At 48.3% G+C, this 15,987-nt stretch overlaps 6 protein-coding genes across 6 annotated transcripts; 3 read left to right on the top strand and 3 right to left on the bottom strand.

The window, feature by feature from the left end:
* The first annotated feature begins 3,603 nt into the window (after positions 1-3,603).
* On the top strand, positions 3,604-4,912 carry BDV37DRAFT_113630 (KxDL motif-containing protein). Its single transcript, XM_032078425.1, has 3 exons — positions 3,604-4,070; positions 4,187-4,339; positions 4,546-4,912. Exons 1-3 carry the CDS (start codon positions 3,763-3,765, stop codon positions 4,628-4,630), a joined length of 546 nt encoding a protein of 181 aa, XP_031941800.1. The 5' UTR covers positions 3,604-3,762; the 3' UTR covers positions 4,631-4,912.
* A 1,598-nt stretch (positions 4,913-6,510) lies between these two features.
* Positions 6,511-6,858, bottom strand: BDV37DRAFT_282776 (uncharacterized protein; the record flags this gene model as incomplete). Its single annotated transcript, XM_032087123.1, has 1 exon — positions 6,511-6,858. One exon carries the CDS (start codon positions 6,856-6,858, stop codon positions 6,511-6,513), a length of 348 nt encoding a protein of 115 aa, XP_031941801.1.
* Positions 6,859-7,054: 196 nt separating this feature from the next.
* BDV37DRAFT_247464 (AAA family ATPase SEC18) lies at positions 7,055-10,104 on the bottom strand. Its single transcript, XM_032081874.1, has 4 exons — positions 9,715-10,104; positions 9,511-9,648; positions 9,148-9,460; positions 7,055-9,094 (listed from the first exon to the last, which is right to left on the bottom strand). Exons 1-4 carry the CDS (start codon positions 9,858-9,860, stop codon positions 7,211-7,213), a joined length of 2,481 nt encoding a protein of 826 aa, XP_031941802.1. The 5' UTR covers positions 9,861-10,104; the 3' UTR covers positions 7,055-7,210.
* A 257-nt stretch (positions 10,105-10,361) lies between these two features.
* Positions 10,362-11,550, top strand: BDV37DRAFT_247465 (uncharacterized protein). Its single transcript, XM_032081875.1, has one exon. The coding sequence runs from the start codon at positions 10,471-10,473 to the stop codon at positions 11,398-11,400; it is 930 nt and encodes a 309-aa protein (XP_031941803.1). The 5' UTR covers positions 10,362-10,470; the 3' UTR covers positions 11,401-11,550.
* On the bottom strand, positions 11,551-13,771 carry BDV37DRAFT_247467 (protein arginine methyltransferase RmtB). Its single transcript, XM_032081876.1, has 4 exons — positions 13,310-13,771; positions 12,757-13,164; positions 12,450-12,687; positions 11,551-12,394 (listed from the first exon to the last, which is right to left on the bottom strand). Exons 1-4 carry the CDS (start codon positions 13,542-13,544, stop codon positions 11,644-11,646), a joined length of 1,632 nt encoding a protein of 543 aa, XP_031941804.1. The 5' UTR covers positions 13,545-13,771; the 3' UTR covers positions 11,551-11,643.
* A 94-nt stretch (positions 13,772-13,865) lies between these two features.
* BDV37DRAFT_247475 (Mo25 family protein) lies at positions 13,866-15,939 on the top strand. The gene is made up of 5 exons (XM_032081877.1): positions 13,866-14,211; positions 14,306-14,366; positions 14,440-14,915; positions 14,976-15,248; positions 15,313-15,939. The coding sequence occupies exons 1-5, from the start codon at positions 14,104-14,106 to the stop codon at positions 15,550-15,552; spliced, it is 1,158 nt and encodes a 385-aa protein (XP_031941805.1). The 5' UTR covers positions 13,866-14,103; the 3' UTR covers positions 15,553-15,939.
* Positions 15,940-15,987: the final 48 nt, after the last annotated feature.

The raw sequence follows: 15,987 nt of genomic DNA on the forward strand, positions 1-15,987 counted from the left end.
TCAGACTGCTTTTTTTTTTTTTTTTTTTCGTACGACCTGCGGTCGACAATCTGTTCAGGATTAGTTGAAACTGTGATGTTGTCAATGTTGTTATCCCAAAATGGGAATAAGCAGACTGATGCGGCTGATCAGGACGGTGTTGGCATATGACGATGTAAGCCAATAGAACTGAATAGGAATGAACGAAGTAGGGTGGAAACGCATGACAACAGGATGTAGAAGGATAAAGTAAGACCTGAGAATCGAAGCGAGAGCTAGTCTTAGCGACCTTAATCTGACGGCCTAGCGAGTAAGGAGCGAAACTGATGACACGAGGAGAGGTGATGTTCTCCCACAACTGAGTGAAGACCGGATCGATACTGATGGGAAGCATCAATCGAGGGGCCCAAAGACGGATGACGACACGATGGCTCCTTGAGCGACTCAAAGCGAATGCTTCCCCAGGCTTCACGTTAGGCATAAGCATGGATGGTCGGTCCACAAGAGGACCTATTGTTGAATAGTCCGGGTCCAATCTTGTTGGGTTCTAGAAAGACCAAAACGGGCCAAGGGAGGTGACCAAGGGACCGAAATTGGGCTCGAGGCCCAATGGGTCAAAAAGCCGGTTGGTTGATGAGAAACCATTGAACGACTTGTAATTTTAGTGGCGGTGAGCGAAGGGGAAGCAAACGAGCGATAGGCGAAAACCCCACATTCGCTGCATCCCCCGAACATCTTTGGAGGGTCGAGTTGGGTGATCATTGGAAACCAGCGGGCACCGTATTGGGTTCTTAGTGAGAAAACGCAATGTTCCTTTTTCCTCCTCACTGGTTTGAACCCTAGCACAGAACGGTTGGTCGTTGGGCACAATCGACGCTACGGAGAAGGCCCATGGTTCGACACGGCCAAAGACCCTAATCCACAATGCGTCGCCCACCCACGATTAGCCCAAGGCATACCGTCAACTTTACTGCACAGACGGATGTCGAGCATCTTGCATCACTAGGCTGATGCAAGCCAGAGAGGGCTGGTGAGACTGAGTTGCTGTTTCTTAGTGGCTATGGCAAGACTTGCCTCGTTGATGGTGGAGTCTGTAGATATCGGTTTCATGTGATCAAGTCTTGATGCACAAAAAGACGAGAAGTAGGACTCTTGTTTTTGTTTTTGTTTTTCTCTTTCTTCGTACAAAAGGGAACAAATGGAAGAGCAACAAGGTAGAGAACGTAGGAAGAGAAAATGGGGATGAGGATCCTAAGCGAATAGACCCAATCACCGGCTCATTGATGGTGCGTTGGGTCGCTGTGTCACCCTGCTATCCGGTCGGGCTGCTCTGAGGGTCGAAAGCTCTGTTCCTGGTTCATTTCCCTTGCGTAAGTTCTGGATCTTCATTGTGCTCGGACAGGTTGGCAACGGGTCGAGGACAGCGGCCTAACTGGTAAGGCAACAACGGCAAAGCCATGACGAGACTTGCATTAGAGCCACGGGAAATCGGAGGCCAGTAAGACCGTCGGACGACCTGGTGGATGTCACCATCAAAGAAGTATGACTGGTGCTTGCTTTTGCCGGATTTCACCTGGTATGGGGGAATGAGTGCCAAGCCGTTTGGATTAGTCTGTCAGCATGGCTGTTTGTGAGATGATCTTCATCCTTCTCTTTTCCTTTTAACTTTTTTTTTTTTTTTTTGCTCGTGAAAACTGTTCTTTTCCTAGGGCCCTACACGGAGGGCCGCGTCTCTTGAAAACAAATAAATCAAAAAGCATCGAATTGCCACATTCTCTGAAGGGGTCCTGATACTAATCCCCAAGACCTTATTAGCCCACTTATCGCTTCCTGTCACCTCGCGGGTGTGTTGCGCTCAGCGAGTTCACGGTCCACCCCGGCCCGTTTGCTCTGGAGCTTCCCACATTCGGCGGCGTTTAGCACGCTTGTCGTCGTTTAGCTGCCGGCCTGCTTCACTGGGTCAGAGATTTTCACAGGAGTCAGGACAATTGAAGGTCATGAAGCAGGCAGTTCTCTGTGATGGTTTCAGTTCTGTTCCTGGGCACTCATTACTTCTTCTCGTCGTATGTTCAGCGGCACAAATAAGACCATGTTCTTCACATCGTCCCCAATGACTTTCAGGGTATCATTCCATGTCGTACCATGCCACCTCGGTAATCTTAAGTTTTTGCTTCCGGGTAGACGTGAGTTGAAGCCATCATGGAATTCCGGAATACATGATCGATCTCCAATAAACTCCCTATTTCTGTTTTTGTTCATCCTTCCCCCCTTTTTCTTTTTCCTTTCCAGATCATACATTGATTTCCGATGCCATGATTATAACTCTGGCAGTCCGTAACCGAAATTCTGCGGCTTCATTAGCGTCTGCTTTCTCCGGACAGGTTTCAGTCGCTGGCAAAATTTTCAGGGGTGTTCCCAAGACCAACTTGTCAAAAGGGGGAGAGAAAAAGGGAGAAAAAAAATCACGTACGCACGCAATCGGAACGATCGAATGCCGCGAATCTCACCTTTTGCCCCTTACCATCCCGACCTCATATGCTCAACCAATCGATACCAAACAGGATACCACCGGAACGTGTCACGATAAGGACTTCGACAACCACCGCACAGAGCCAAAGCCAGTAGGAAAAACAAGTTGCTAAGATGCCGAAGGTAGTCACCACTGACCGACACCGGCCATGGGGTAAGTCGCAATTAGTTAACTCCGTAGCCATGCAACTTTTTTTTTTGTCACAATCTCCCTGCTATTAAATAAAGCCCTGGGTCTCAGAATCCATGTTGCCCAGCCACCCAGCCTCCTAATATTCGTGACACCCAGTATGGTCGATCACACTCAATGAAGAGTAGGGGAGTGAGACTCAGGAAAACCATCCAGAGTTGGAATTTTCACAAAGAAGGATTTAAGATGGGTAGAAAACGATATCCAGAGGGAATGTGAAAAGGGGAAAAAATATTGTTGCAGGAAAGGTAAAAAGAATGGGTAGTGTGGAAGACAGCACACAAGTAATCCCGCTCACGCGCCAAGATAGACCAGTTGTGATATCTTAACACAATCCCACCCAGCTCCTCCCTTTTTATATATTATAGCTGTCTGTCCCTCGTTTTCCAATTGACACCGGAGAATGGAAAATGGTCCGAAAAAAAGACTAAATGCCCAAATATCGCCACGGGAGCGCGGAAGAGAGTCCGAGTGGAGAGGACTTGCGAGGGCTGGACCAGTCTCCGGCCATCTATATTTCTTCCTTAAGTTTTGGTCTTCCCACCAGAGCGGGGTCGATTCGGGAGCAGGGACGAATGGGCTGCCAGAAATCAAGAGATGAGCGGAATCGGGGGGTCCGGATTGGAGAGAACTGGGGGGTCTTGGGAGAGTGAGGCCTGATGGGAGGGAAAAAAGACTCCCGGGATAATCCAATGCCCAATGAATGACTCGTACCCCCTCTCCCTAGACAGGTCATGGCCCTCATGAAAGGCTCCTCCGCCGGATGGAAGACTCTCCGGTGAGGGATATATAAAGCCTCATCTTTTCAGTCATCATGCTTTCTTCTCCTTCTTCCTTTCTTAACTTCCCCAGCCCTGTTCTTCTTATCATATCCCCGGTCTTGACAAGATTGTTCCGCTTTGATCCTCCACCATTTGGTGTAAGTCAGGCAGATTCTAAACCCATATAACTTCCTTGGATTGCGGATATTGCCTCTTGTGCCTACCCTCTAGCCTTGTCCATCAACAGTTGTCGTCTTGCATACCCTGCCGGCTTCGACTCTTCGAGCAACACAACCTATCACCATGGCGACTCAGCATTATCAAGCTCCCCCGCTTCCCATCAATGTTCCCTCCAAGGCACCCGCTCCTGTCAATCTATATCCTATCAGCCGTGTCTCAGGATCCCCGCCAGATGTATCTGACACCAGCACGACGGCGGGCAGTCGCACATCTGCCGGCTTCAGCTACGGCTCTGGGAGTATTAGTGGCGACTACGAGTCGAGTTCTGCGTCGTACTCTGGTGTCGACGTTGTCGATGTCTTGAGTGACCGCATGCAGAACGTGTTTGACCCCACACCATTGGATAAGGGGCTCGCAAGACAGGCACAGGCGTGAGTAGCTGTCGATACCTTGACGAACGGAGGCTGCTTGTGACTTGATTGTTAAGCAAAAGCAATGCCTCTTGAATGCGGAGAGTAGTATGTGTGCTAATGGATTATGAACACAGTTCCGGACAGCTGAATGCCAAACAACGTGAACTTCTCGAATTGCAAGCTCTCGCACAGCGACGACTGAAAGGCGTACGTGCCAACTTCTCTGACGGCATCAAAGTAGCCCGAGAGACTAAGAGGGATCTTGAATGGACACAGAAGCGAGTGAGGTGAGTTTTAATATCTATTCCGCCTCATTGAGCTCATACATCCTCCTTTGATGGGACTCCGCTCCGCCAAGTGGAGGCCCGCTCTCCGCTGGTCGTTTTGTTCTTGGCAACACTGGCTCCCGACTAGCAGTGGCTCGAGATGTTGCGAGGCCGAATATACGTTGCTGGGTTTGTATGCGAAATACTGATGTGGCTTTCAAACCTAGTGCTTTGAAGGCAAAAGCTGAGGCTGTGCATCCCGACGAATACCGACGAGCGACGAAGAAGTATACTTATGACGACGATTACTGAACTCATTGCAGCGAACAGCTGCTAATATCCACATTTCGTTCACCTTTCACTTCCTTCTTGGCTATTGGGGGGATAATTTGTTTTTATGCGGCAACGACTTTCCGTGAAAATTGCTTCCAGAACTTGGGCCAGGTGTGCTTGCTTATCTCGTCATCGAGTTGTTTGGGATCCGTGGGTTTTATGGGATGGTATATATGGGGTCTTTCACGATTTCACAATGTTGTATATTGGGCGTCCTTTTACCGGTAGCGATATTATTTTGATGGAATGCACTCGGGATTTTTCTTGAAATTTGAGTCGCTGTCGTTAACTCCACGGAGGAGGTTAGGGAGCCGGTTCCTTCATCCGATCCACGTGCGCCTAGGATTCCTGCCCCATGGAGATGGTCACATCATAAGGTCGCCCCCAGCTCCGGTCATGTGAGTCAATCTGTGCGGGCGCCTGTAGGGGACTGTGGCACGGCCCCCTGACACATTGCTGATTGCATACCAGGGGTTCAAGGGCAGAAATACGTATTCGCAAGACAGCGGCGGCTCATATGGATGGCAGCCAGGGATTGCCAAAATGCCCCCACAAATGACAAACCCCATGTCCTTCCCTAAATGGTGTCTTGGTTGGCCTGTTGGGAGTCGGCAGGCTGCTTACCTCCCACTGTTCCGCCGACCCACTCCGCCAGCGGACATCTTGTCCGCCTTCGTCCGCTCCACCCTCCTTTTTAGCTCGGTTTCCCTTGCCGCTTTTGCGGGTCGGCGTGCAGCGTGAAGGAGCCAATGCCAGCGCTGGGTCTAGTACACTTCAGTGCTCTTGGGCAGCGATCTCTGCGCCCCACGTGGAATGTGTGCCCCTGGGGGTTAGGCCGTTAACTTAAACTCTTCTGGATGCATAGATGTAACATGATCGTACTATAGCTTATCTGTACCCCTGTTGTAAGAGGTAACGTTGGACCGCGGGTACTCGGCTGGTAGTAGTTGGTTGTATACAACAGGGAGGATGATTGACTTGTATTTGCAGGGGCTCCCCACTAGCTCGCAGAGGGTAGCACCTTCCTCATGTAAGGGAAGTAACTCAATTGGGGAAGGTCCGTTGTAGAGTCACGGTTGGCTAGTGAGTGAGTGGGTGGGTGGGTGTTAAGAGGAAGCCATGCAGGTAGTACTAGAATGTTTAGAGCAAGAAGAAATAGGGTTCATACCTTAGCCGTCAGGCTCCAATCAAATCTGCGTATCCAAAGATTGATGAAAGAATATCGTGTCTGCTCCTGACGAAGCACCTTGGACAATAAGACTATGGATGTTGTTCACATTAACAGAATAAAAGGAAAAAGGAGGAAAAAGAGAAAGAGAGAGGTAATTACATAAGGATCTTTTACTTTGCTTTTAGCTTTTCAGTGAGCAGTGATTCGCGAGCTTGCATCAACAGTGTTTCGGGCATATTTGGATGTCAAGGGAAAGTCCACCACAGCTGGTTCTCCTCAGAACATAGGAAGCGAGTAAAATATTAAACCGGCAAACCCTTTGGGATTCCCGAAGAATATCAAGACTTCATTGTAACTTTGTAGAAACAAATGCATGCCCTGTCTGCCCAACCACGCGTGCTCTACTGCTAATGATCGGTAATCTCCACAAGGGGGGTGCACGTCCCATTTTCAGGTAGCGAACTTTGTTGCAAAGGGGAAGCCTGTCTAAGCCTTGAACGAGTTACAATTCTCAATATAGTATCCCTCCGGTCATGATGAAACTCGAGTAACCCCCAAATCAAGCAGGCACAGACAAATTGGAATGTGGAACCTGAGTCTGATGCTTCTATTAGCTTGAATCTATTCATGCGCCGCGATATACAACAAGAAAAGAACCAACAGGAATGCGTGGCTACAAGAGAAGGACTCACCAATAGCGCGTATTGAATTTCATCTTCACAGATTGGAGATCCTTCCAGGGATCCTCGATGAAGCAAGGCTGAAAGTATGTCACACACTTCGACTCCGGATCTTCAATGCCATTTGAGAATTTAGCTAGTTCGTGGTCGGAGAGATGAGTTCCGTTAGGGGCTGTATACCCTCCTTGTTTAACGGGTTTCGAGCTCGGAGCCTGATGCTTTGCTAAGATGGTGGCGTCACTCTCAATGTTGCCATACTCGCTTAGGTTTCCTGGCGCCCAATCCTCCATTTTACTGTGTTCCTGCTGGGAGGGCTGTTTCTTAAGGATGCGCTTTGGTGTGTAATGGGACGGCATGGCGACGGTCTCGGTCTTCATAAGCTTTGTCTCGTGGGATCTAGTCTTGTTTCTGGGTTAGCCACAAGATAGGTGACTTTGACTCAGTACAGGTTTATGCAAAAGGAGAAGAATGTGTGCCTCGTTCATTTGTTTGTGGGAGGTTTGAGCTCCAGATGATTGCGAGTGAATGTACGGAATACAGTACGCGGGAACATGGTATGGGTCACATTATATTAAGGTTACTTCGTTTCCTTGCCAATCTTGCTAAGTACAAATAGTATTCTACTAATACAGTCACATACTTGGGTATCCAACAGCTAAGGACCTCCACTTCATCTGAGAGCAAGTCTTGTGAGAGAAAGAGAAAGCCTCAGTGGAAGCTGCGCTCTTCCTCAATGGCCCTGTCAATAACACGCACGAACCGTTCAACCTTATCGGCATCCTGCTTGGCAGTCTCAATGCCCAACAGCACTTTCTTGACACCGACACCGATGTCTTTCTCTTCAGGGGCCTTATCGGCCTGGTCGATACCCCCAATCGCTCCTAATACCTGGGCAATTTCCTGGTCATCAAACGCCTCCGACTGTTTCATGATGTACTCCAACTCGGCACACGTCATGACATTGGGGACCATGATATCGGAATTGAATGAGTTGTATACATCCAGCTGTTTCAGTACAGCTCTCTGGGTTGTAGTTGCCAGAACCAACAATCGCCGCTCCTTGGTCGGCTGCTTTCTCAAAAAGACCATTAATGTCTGTAAAACAGTATTGCTAAACCGAGGACCGATTGGGACCCAATCAATGATTCTTTCAATGTTATCGACGACCACCACACTGGTACGACTCTTGTAAGCGTCATCGAATATCTTGCTGATATATTGAACCTTAGCCATTTCGCTAAAGCCGACCATATCTTCAGGGCTGATCAGCTTGATAAAGGGGAAACCAGAGTCGATGGCAATCCGCGCTGCGAGCGCAGTCTTTCCTGATGCAGTTGGACCGTGCAACAAGACGGAGAACAAAGGGGTCGATTCCCCGACCTGCTTCACAAAGAGCTGACCCTCTCTTAAAATTTCGTTAATCTGATCGGAGTAATGGATGATACCGTACTGGATACGGCTCGAGAGTTCCTCCTCTGACACACCAAACGCAGGCTTAACTTCGTCAAGAGCATTGTGGAAGTCACCTCGGTTGACTTTCATGTTTACCACGTCATCGCTGATACCAGCCATTGTTCCAACCTTGACATGGCGGGAAAAGGCGAATGAAGACGCGGATTTGACAAGTCCTGCAATCTCGGCACCTGAAAAGTTCTTGGTCATCGATGCCAACTCGGATAGATTAACATCCACATCCATCACGTTGTTGACCCTCATCTTCTCGGTATGAATCTTGAGAATTTGAGCTCGGCCCTTTTCATCCGGAAGTGAAATTTCCATATGGACCTCAAGACGGCCAGGTCGCAGTAGCGCATCATCGATCATATCCTTCCTATTAGTCATACCAATAAGGAGGATGTTGTTAAGTTGGTCGACACCATCTAGCTTTGATAGCAGTTGGTTCACCACACTATCACCTACACCTGTGCCACCGCCTGCTCCACTACCACGCTGCTTACAAACAGCATCAAGTTCATCAAAGATGATGATGTGAAGCCCACTTTCGTCGCCCTTTTCCTTGTACTCAGCCTCTGCATCTGCAAAAAGCTTTCGAATATTTTCCTCTGACTGGCCGACATATTTATTCAGCACTTCAGGACCGTTGATGATCTTTGGTTCCCTTGCGTTTAACATCTTGCCGATTTGCCGGGCTATCAATGTTTTACCAGTTCCTGGAGGGCCATAAAGTAGCATACCCTTTACATGCTGGATACCTAGCTTCTCAACTAAGCCTGGAGGGAAAATGCGAGACGCAAATGCACGGCGGAAGATTGTGCTAAACTCTGCATCAAGACCTCCAATACCCATGTTCTCGAATTTGAAGTCAGGCTGAATGATAGAGTTGGCCGCTGGTCGACGGTTCGACGCCTTCAAATTGATACCAGTGCGGGCATCCTTGAAAAAGTTGATCTGGGAATGCCTTGTGAGTATTCCCCTAGCGCTAGGGTCGGTCTCTACATGGCCGCTGGAGAGATCAGCTTTCTCGGAGCTCAGGTCGACACGTTGAACAGTTTTGACCGTTAATATAAGAGGAATGCTTCTATGGTCCATTAGAATCTTTTGGCCGGGGGCAAATATTTGGTTTTCAAAGTTCTGTCTCAGTTAGTCTACCAAATTTAGTCAGTTCGAGTTTACTGGGGAGCTACCTTGACCACAACACTACCCAACTCGTCTTGGTCGTAGGGAGTTTCGACTCTCTTCTTTCCAGCAAAACCTATTTCAATATCCGTAGAACCGATATATGCCTGCCCGCCTTGACTAAACGGATCGTAAATCTGTACATTGACAGAGTCTGTGAAAGCAACTCCAGCCCACGTCCGCTGAGGATCCGACATGCTGATATGACCCGGCGGAAATCCATCATACGGGCGCGCGGAAAATACATATAGATCGTTCACAAGAAGGAAAAGGTCGAGCCCATCGCGCGTGGGCGGGAAATCCTGCGGCGAAACTGCAACTCTAGATCATGTCAACCGTCCGTCGCCCGAGAGCTCAAGAGCTGAGCTTACAAGTTACCAAAGGTGTAATTATTATCGGGACTCTTCGCGGGGCGCAAGGTCCAGGTTCTCCCTGAGCTTCCTCCAACCGGGGCTCTCGGGGGCATTTGTGGCGGTTGACTAGGCCTTCCCATCGGTGCTCCATGTCCCCTTGAAATATTATAAACGTCAGTCATCAAAGTGTCATAGTCGGGCGGATGAGAGCGGTCTTCATACCCTACACCACCCGTAGGCGCAGGGTTAGTGTTGTATTCTCTTCGTGGATACGGAGGAGGTCCCTGGCCCGGGTTGGGGCTTGAATAGCCGTCCTCGCGAGCGGGCCTGGAGCCGAAAGGCATAGAAAAGTTGTTACGGTTAAACATCTTGCTTCATATGATCGTAGATAGACCAGTAGAAGACGAAGGCGCGTATAACGATATGTGATGACCGTCTAAGAGTGAGATATTATGATGAAGTGAAGCTCTTATAAGCAAACAGGTTAACGCTGCCGGCAGCTTTCACGTCAAACAGAGACAAGGATATTAGTCTGATCACCTGAGTATATAGGTACTAGACCGCGAGTACTTCAATTAAAATAATTAGCAGAGATAATAGTGAGATGTAAAGAAGTGGCGGCGGGACAAGGCGTTGGGACAGGCTGGACTCTATCAGTACCTCCTTGACTCTCATTGGCCGCATCGGCCCGCCAATCTCCGTTTCTGCCGATGGTTGCTCTCCGCCTTCCTTATCGTTGTTTTTGCGATCAACAAATGGCTTCTCACATGCTACTATGCTTTAATAGCTAGTATTCTATGCATTCCACTCAAAATGCCTCTGTCAGTATTGCCCGTGATCTTTCGCTCTTTTTTACTAATTGCATCCAGTCACCTTTTAGGTAAGAAGTCATGGAACGTTTACAACCCGGAGAACATTGCCCGCGTCCGTCGCGACGAGGCACAGGCGCAGGCCCGAGAGGAGGAACAAGAGCGTCGCATGCAAGAAGTTGATGCCGAACGAAGAATACAAATCCTTCGTGGCGAACGACCATCCACCCCACCACCTCCCCCACGGTCTCCGTCGCCGGTCTCCCGACATGATAGGAAGAGTTATGCAGAGGATACTGCAAGGTTCAGAAAGAGAAGACGTTTAGCTGGCGAAAATGATACGGATCGCGATATCCGATTTGCTCAAGAGGATGCACAGATTGCGCTGGCGAAACGAGAGGAACTTGCTTCCACTCGATCTAGCGATGCGCCGCTTTACGATAGTGCTGGTCATATTGACCTGTTCCCTTCCCGACCGTCACATAAACATACGGAGAAGAACCCAGAAGCCGAAAAGGAATCTGCCGAGAGGCAAAAGGCATACGAAGATCAATACACAATGCGGTTCTCTAATGCGGCGGGGTTCCGTCAATCTGTCGGCCAGAAACCCTGGTATTCATCTTCAGGAACTGAAGCCATGGCTCCAGACTCCATTTCCGGGAAAGATGTCTGGGGGAATGAGGATCCCATGAGAAGAGAGAGGGAAAAGGCTCGGATTGATGCCAACGATCCACTTGCGGCGATGAAGAAAGGTGTCCGCCAGCTAAAGTCGGTTGAGCATGAAAGGAGGAAGTGGGACGAAGAAAGGAAACGAGAATTGGAAGCTTTGAAGTTGGAAGAAAAACATCGGTCGCGCCATCGCAGGCGAAGGTCAAAGTCGGCAGATAGTCTTGAGAATTTCCAGCTTGATGCTTCACAGGACAGAGATCGAGGAGCACATCGTCATCATCGCCATGGCCGTGACACAAGCCGAGATCGCTCGCATAAGAAAAAATCTCACTCGGATGGATATTCGCACCGTCGTCACCATCATCGTCATCATCGTACTGATCGCAGCCGTAGTCGGAGCGACCATAACAGACGCTCACATCGCGTATAATACGGCCTAAGGCACAGATGAAGATTCGACATGGAAGCTCTCCTTTTCTTTTCTCCTTTCTTTTTCATTTTCGGTCATTATTTATGATTACATCCTACAATTGTGATACCCGCCAGATGGCATATGAATGATGGATTACTTTTCTAATAGCTGTCTATCAAACGACCCTTTCTAGATGCCGTATAGTAGCAGAACGAATGAACTAAGCCAAAAGGCAAAGCAAAACTTTTTGGTCGAAGTCCCTCACTGCAAACTCCATTCCTGGGTGCCCTTTTCAGCCTCTTGAACATTCCATTCGATGGAGATATCCAGAGACCGCGATTCCTTTGATTTCTTTTGGTAGCCAACTTTTCCGGTAATCGTCTGACCTTTCTTCAAAGGAAGGGCTTTCTTCTTTCCGTGGTCGATGAGGAGGATGCCTTGTTGCCAATGAGTTTCTGGGCCATAAGGGCCGGTAGTGAAAGCAACAAAGCCTTTCTTTTGCATTTCCGAAGGGATGGCATCGTCCGAAATAGGGGAATCTCTGGAGGGCATAAAGAATATGTCAAACCAAATAGCCCAGCCATCAAGCGAGTCAATGTCGTCTTTCAAGGTAACCTGGAACTCCTTCAAGAAAGACAGTTCCTCGACAGTGATTGTATGCAGTGGGAGTGGTAAGAAAACAGAAGAGTCTCCAGGTATAGTCGATGGTTGCACGTGACGGACAAGCGCTTCATCGTATATACCCGTGAGCATGCTCCGCATGTTGAAACCGTAGACATCATTCCAAAACGAGATATGGGAGGCAATGAAGTCAGGGTCGGCAAAAGGAGCAATACGCAGTGTAGCATGCGACGGGACCATCAATCCATCAGGTGCCAGATAACGATCCCTGGCATAGATGACGGAATCGAACATGGCTTCAAACAGAAGGCAATAGCCCATCCATTCGGACACGATGATATCGACTTGCGGAACGGGCAGAGTGACTTCTTCAATCTTGCCACGGATGCATCTGAAAGCCAAAGCGTCAGTAACGAGGTAGTCAAACGAGTACTACAATCACTTACGTTATCACATCCCCAAAGCCATTCTCGTGAATGATCTCCTTTGCCCTATCAATGATGTTTGAGTTGTCCACCGAAATGACTTTCCGGGCACCTGCTTTAGCGCAGAACATTGACAGGATTCCTGTGCCGCATCCAACGTCCAGAACAACCTTATCCTTAAACAGATGCTTGTTCTCATAGATAAAGTCGCGGTAACCATCAGTACGAATAGCGTCTTTCAACATAGATTCGTGAATGCCTTTAGAAAAGTATACTGTCAGCAAACGTATCCATTGAATGTTTGCACGAAGTATTAGGGCCAGCATACCATTGTAGGAATAGGATGAGAAGTAGTCGGAATCAATTGCCTCAGCTTTGCTAGTAGATCGTTGGGCCGAGGAAGCAGACGAGGTAAGTTTTTCATCCTCCTTTGATAACTGCTCTTCCAACGACTTCTGGACGGCAATTCTGTACTCAGAGAACTGACTCTGCAGACGTTCCAAGTCCTCCTGAAGCTCAGTTACGCGCCTCTCTGCCTCAGTACCACCGGGAACCTCCGAGTCTTGGTCTTCGATGTCGTCCAAGCTATACAGAAGGGCGTCATCCTCAAGCACGGGCTTCAGATAAACCTCGTCTTCGAAGTTGGATTTGGAAGACACGTCGGGAGACAGATTTCCAGCTTTGACTTGAGAGCGAATATAGTTCACCAGCTTTATAGTACCCAGGAAATCCAGATCTACAAGCGCAAGGCAACGAAAAAGAGAGGAAGAAAAGTTAGCCCATAAAACATATTGCGATCGTTCAAACATAAATCAACCGGGCCTGAGCAACGGAAGAAATACTCAAACGGTATAAACCAATTCAATCGATTAGGTACACACCGAGCTCTTTTTGTGTCCTTCGCAGGTCGAAGTTGTACTTGTCCTTGGTCTCCTGTAGCATCGAAAGCACATTGGGATAGACCTTCTCGGAGAACAGGCCAACCACCGGCTGGGTCTCATCGTCAGGCTCAACGTCCTCCCATCCTTCCTCATTGCTGATGTCAGAGTCCTCGGAATGTGTAGAGCAGGAGTCATCATCCTTTGGAGGACGGTCAGAGGGAATCGAAGCCGACATGGTGACAATTGCGGGGTAGGCAGACAAGTCAATTGATGAGAATTATAAAACCACAAAGTTCGATTGAGGCAATGAGAACCACAATTTCTAGTTGGTTATTGAAACCTGTAAAAACCGCAATTATAACTGCAAGGATGTATGCTCTGAGAAGGTTTTCAGAGTAAGGACATGAATTTGTAAAAGAGGAAATCCAGGGCCCCTCTTTACCCAACAAAGAAAAAAAAAAAAATCAAAAAATCAAAAAATCAAAAAAAAGCAAATCGGTTGCCCCGCCTGGAGAGTTTGGTACTTTGTTTATCCACATGACCGGGCCCAGAACTGCGATAAGCGCCTGAGGCTTTCAGCTCCCCCGCCAACAATTATCACCTATCACCGCCTTGCTGCGTCTCTCCTCCGTAAACACAAGAAATCCGTCATTGACAACAAGAGACCTCCTGGCCTTCTGAGATTAAGACCTGATTGCTAGGTCTCTCAATTCTGTTTTTCTACATTTCTTGCATGCGCTAGTTGGTTGCTATTCTTCACTTTCATCCAGAGAGCTAGCCCTTCTGCTCTAAGAATGGCTTTCTTCTTCAACCGTGGTCGATCCCGACATCCATCTGATATTGTCCGATCAATCAAAGATCAGTTAGTGAGGCTGCGTGAATCTCCACCTCCCACTGCTAAGGTTGGCTAATTATATCTCTATCCTACCCCGTTGTGTTTATCTCTAGCAGATTGTGAACATAACCCTAAACTCACTGACGCTCAATGCCGAATAGGTGGAAGATGAGCTGGCTAAACAACTTAGCCAGATGAAATTGATTGTTCAAGGAACTCAAGGTAAGTTTGACCGAGGATGCGGCAATGATTGCCGAAAAGAAGGTTAGGTCTCGCTAATGAAAGCTGCCGACAGAAATCGAAGTGTCTCCCGAGCAAGTGCACGCGTTGATTCAGGCTACTCTCCATGAAGATTTGCTATACGAACTTGCGAGGAGCCTCTATATTCTACCCTTTGAAGCTCGAAAGGACACCCAAACCATATTTTCGCATATTCTTCGTTTCAAGCCCGGCAATCCAAGCCAGGCCGATCCGCCGGTTATTTCCTACATTGTCCACAACCGACCAGAGGTCATTATCGAGCTATGTAAGGGCTATGAGCACAGTCACAGCGCAATGCCGTGTGGCACCATCCTGAGGGAAGCGTTGAAATTTGACGTCATTGCGGCGATCATCCTATATGACCAGTCAGAAGATGGGGAGCCGGCCATCAGACTCAGCGAAGTCCAGCCCGGTGTTCCGCAAACCGGAAATGGGATTTTTTGGAATTTTTTCCACTGGATAGATCGAGGGACCTTCGAGTTGAGTGCGGATGCTTTCACAACTTTCCGAGTAAGTATCCCTTTTCTCTCCGTGCCTCCTCTGGTTGCAGTGGGATAACCATCACTCTAGGAAATTTTGACTCGACACAAATCCTTAGTAACAGGGTATTTGGCAACGAATTTTGACAGTTTCTTTGATAAATTCAACAGTGTGCTCGTTCAGTCTGACTCGTACGTCACCAAGCGACAGAGCATCAAACTGCTTGGGGAAATTCTGCTGGACCGTGCCAACTATAATGTGATGATGGCGTACGTTGAGAGCGGGGAAAATCTCAAGCTGTGCATGAAGCTATTACGAGATGACCGGAAAATGGTTCAATATGAGGGGTTCCACGTGTTTAAGGTATGTGACTAGTGATTTTGTGAATTGGAGTGGCGGTGTTCTGATGGGGAATGGATGGGTCCAGGTGTTTGTCGCAAATCCGAACAAGTCCGTGGCGGTGCAACGCATTCTGATCAACAATCGAGACCGACTTCTGAAATTCTTGCCTAGATTCTTGGAGGATCGCACTGATGACGATCAGTTTACGGATGAGAAAAGCTTCTTGGTCCGCCAAATTGAACTTCTGCCTAAAGAACCTATTGATCCGGCACGCTCAGCGCGCGAACCATCTCGGCCGGGTGTCAATACGGCCACTGTGGCTTAGTCGCAATGGGACTACGAGTTGAGGCTTCCTTCACATTCAGTTCTTCTGCCCCTCCTCTTTTGACTACCACTTGGGGCTCTAGTGCAGCAGGACAATGTACGCTGGCCTGTACATTCTGCCTATTCCCCGTTCGCATGAGGGCCTGCTGGTATCTGGTCTTCATGGCGTTGCAGTATTATTGGCGATTTTGGGGGGTGGAAGTAATGACATTACGGGCGTTTTTAGCAATCAGGGCTTATAGAGATGGCACGGGGAATAGAAAACAAACAATGACGAAGCAAAAAGAAAAGAAAAGAATTTCACCAGTAAAAAAGCAAGCAGGGCAGGTATCCGAACCTTGCATTGATATCGGATGTAGATACTTATAGTCCCAGGAGTGGATCCGCGTCACCAAGGCAGCATCTGACAGTGAGGAATTGACTGTTAATTGCAATA

This window comes from Aspergillus pseudonomiae, assembly GCF_009193645.1.
Source record: "Aspergillus pseudonomiae strain CBS 119388 unplaced genomic scaffold BDV37scaffold_30, whole genome shotgun sequence".
Taxonomy (NCBI): domain Eukaryota; kingdom Fungi; phylum Ascomycota; class Eurotiomycetes; order Eurotiales; family Aspergillaceae; genus Aspergillus; species Aspergillus pseudonomiae.

What these genes read in the sequence shown, in the direction of transcription:
- BDV37DRAFT_113630 (XM_032078425.1), top strand. Translation starts at nt 3,763, where the DNA reads ATGGCGACTCAGCATTATCAAGCTCCCCCGCTTCCCATCAATGTTCCC. An exon ending in CTCGCAAGACAGGCACAGGC is followed by an intron (nt 4,071 to 4,186) that starts GTGAGTAGCTGT and finishes TTATGAACACAG; the next exon opens with TTCCGGACAGCTGAATGCCA. An exon ending in TGGACACAGAAGCGAGTGAG is followed by an intron (nt 4,340 to 4,545) that starts GTGAGTTTTAAT and finishes TTTCAAACCTAG; the next exon opens with TGCTTTGAAGGCAAAAGCTG.
- BDV37DRAFT_247464 (XM_032081874.1), bottom strand. Translation starts at nt 9,860, where the DNA reads ATGTTTAACCGTAACAACTTTTCTATGCCTTTCGGCTCCAGGCCCGCT. An exon ending in GCGCCTACGGGTGGTGTAGG is followed by an intron (nt 9,649 to 9,714) that starts GTATGAAGACCG and finishes TAATATTTCAAG; the next exon opens with GGGACATGGAGCACCGATGG. An exon ending in AATTACACCTTTGGTAACTT is followed by an intron (nt 9,461 to 9,510) that starts GTAAGCTCAGCT and finishes GACATGATCTAG; the next exon opens with AGTTGCAGTTTCGCCGCAGG.
- BDV37DRAFT_247465 (XM_032081875.1), top strand. Translation starts at nt 10,471, where the DNA reads ATGCAAGAAGTTGATGCCGAACGAAGAATACAAATCCTTCGTGGCGAA.
- BDV37DRAFT_247467 (XM_032081876.1), bottom strand. Translation starts at nt 13,544, where the DNA reads ATGTCGGCTTCGATTCCCTCTGACCGTCCTCCAAAGGATGATGACTCC. An exon ending in CTCATCCTATTCCTACAATG is followed by an intron (nt 12,688 to 12,756) that starts GTATGCTGGCCC and finishes ACTTTTCTAAAG; the next exon opens with GCATTCACGAATCTATGTTG. An exon ending in GGCTTTGGGGATGTGATAAC is followed by an intron (nt 12,395 to 12,449) that starts GTAAGTGATTGT and finishes TTTGGCTTTCAG; the next exon opens with ATGCATCCGTGGCAAGATTG.
- BDV37DRAFT_247475 (XM_032081877.1), top strand. Translation starts at nt 14,104, where the DNA reads ATGGCTTTCTTCTTCAACCGTGGTCGATCCCGACATCCATCTGATATT. An exon ending in GATTGTTCAAGGAACTCAAG is followed by an intron (nt 14,367 to 14,439) that starts GTAAGTTTGACC and finishes AGCTGCCGACAG; the next exon opens with AAATCGAAGTGTCTCCCGAG. An exon ending in AGGGGTTCCACGTGTTTAAG is followed by an intron (nt 15,249 to 15,312) that starts GTATGTGACTAG and finishes GGATGGGTCCAG; the next exon opens with GTGTTTGTCGCAAATCCGAA.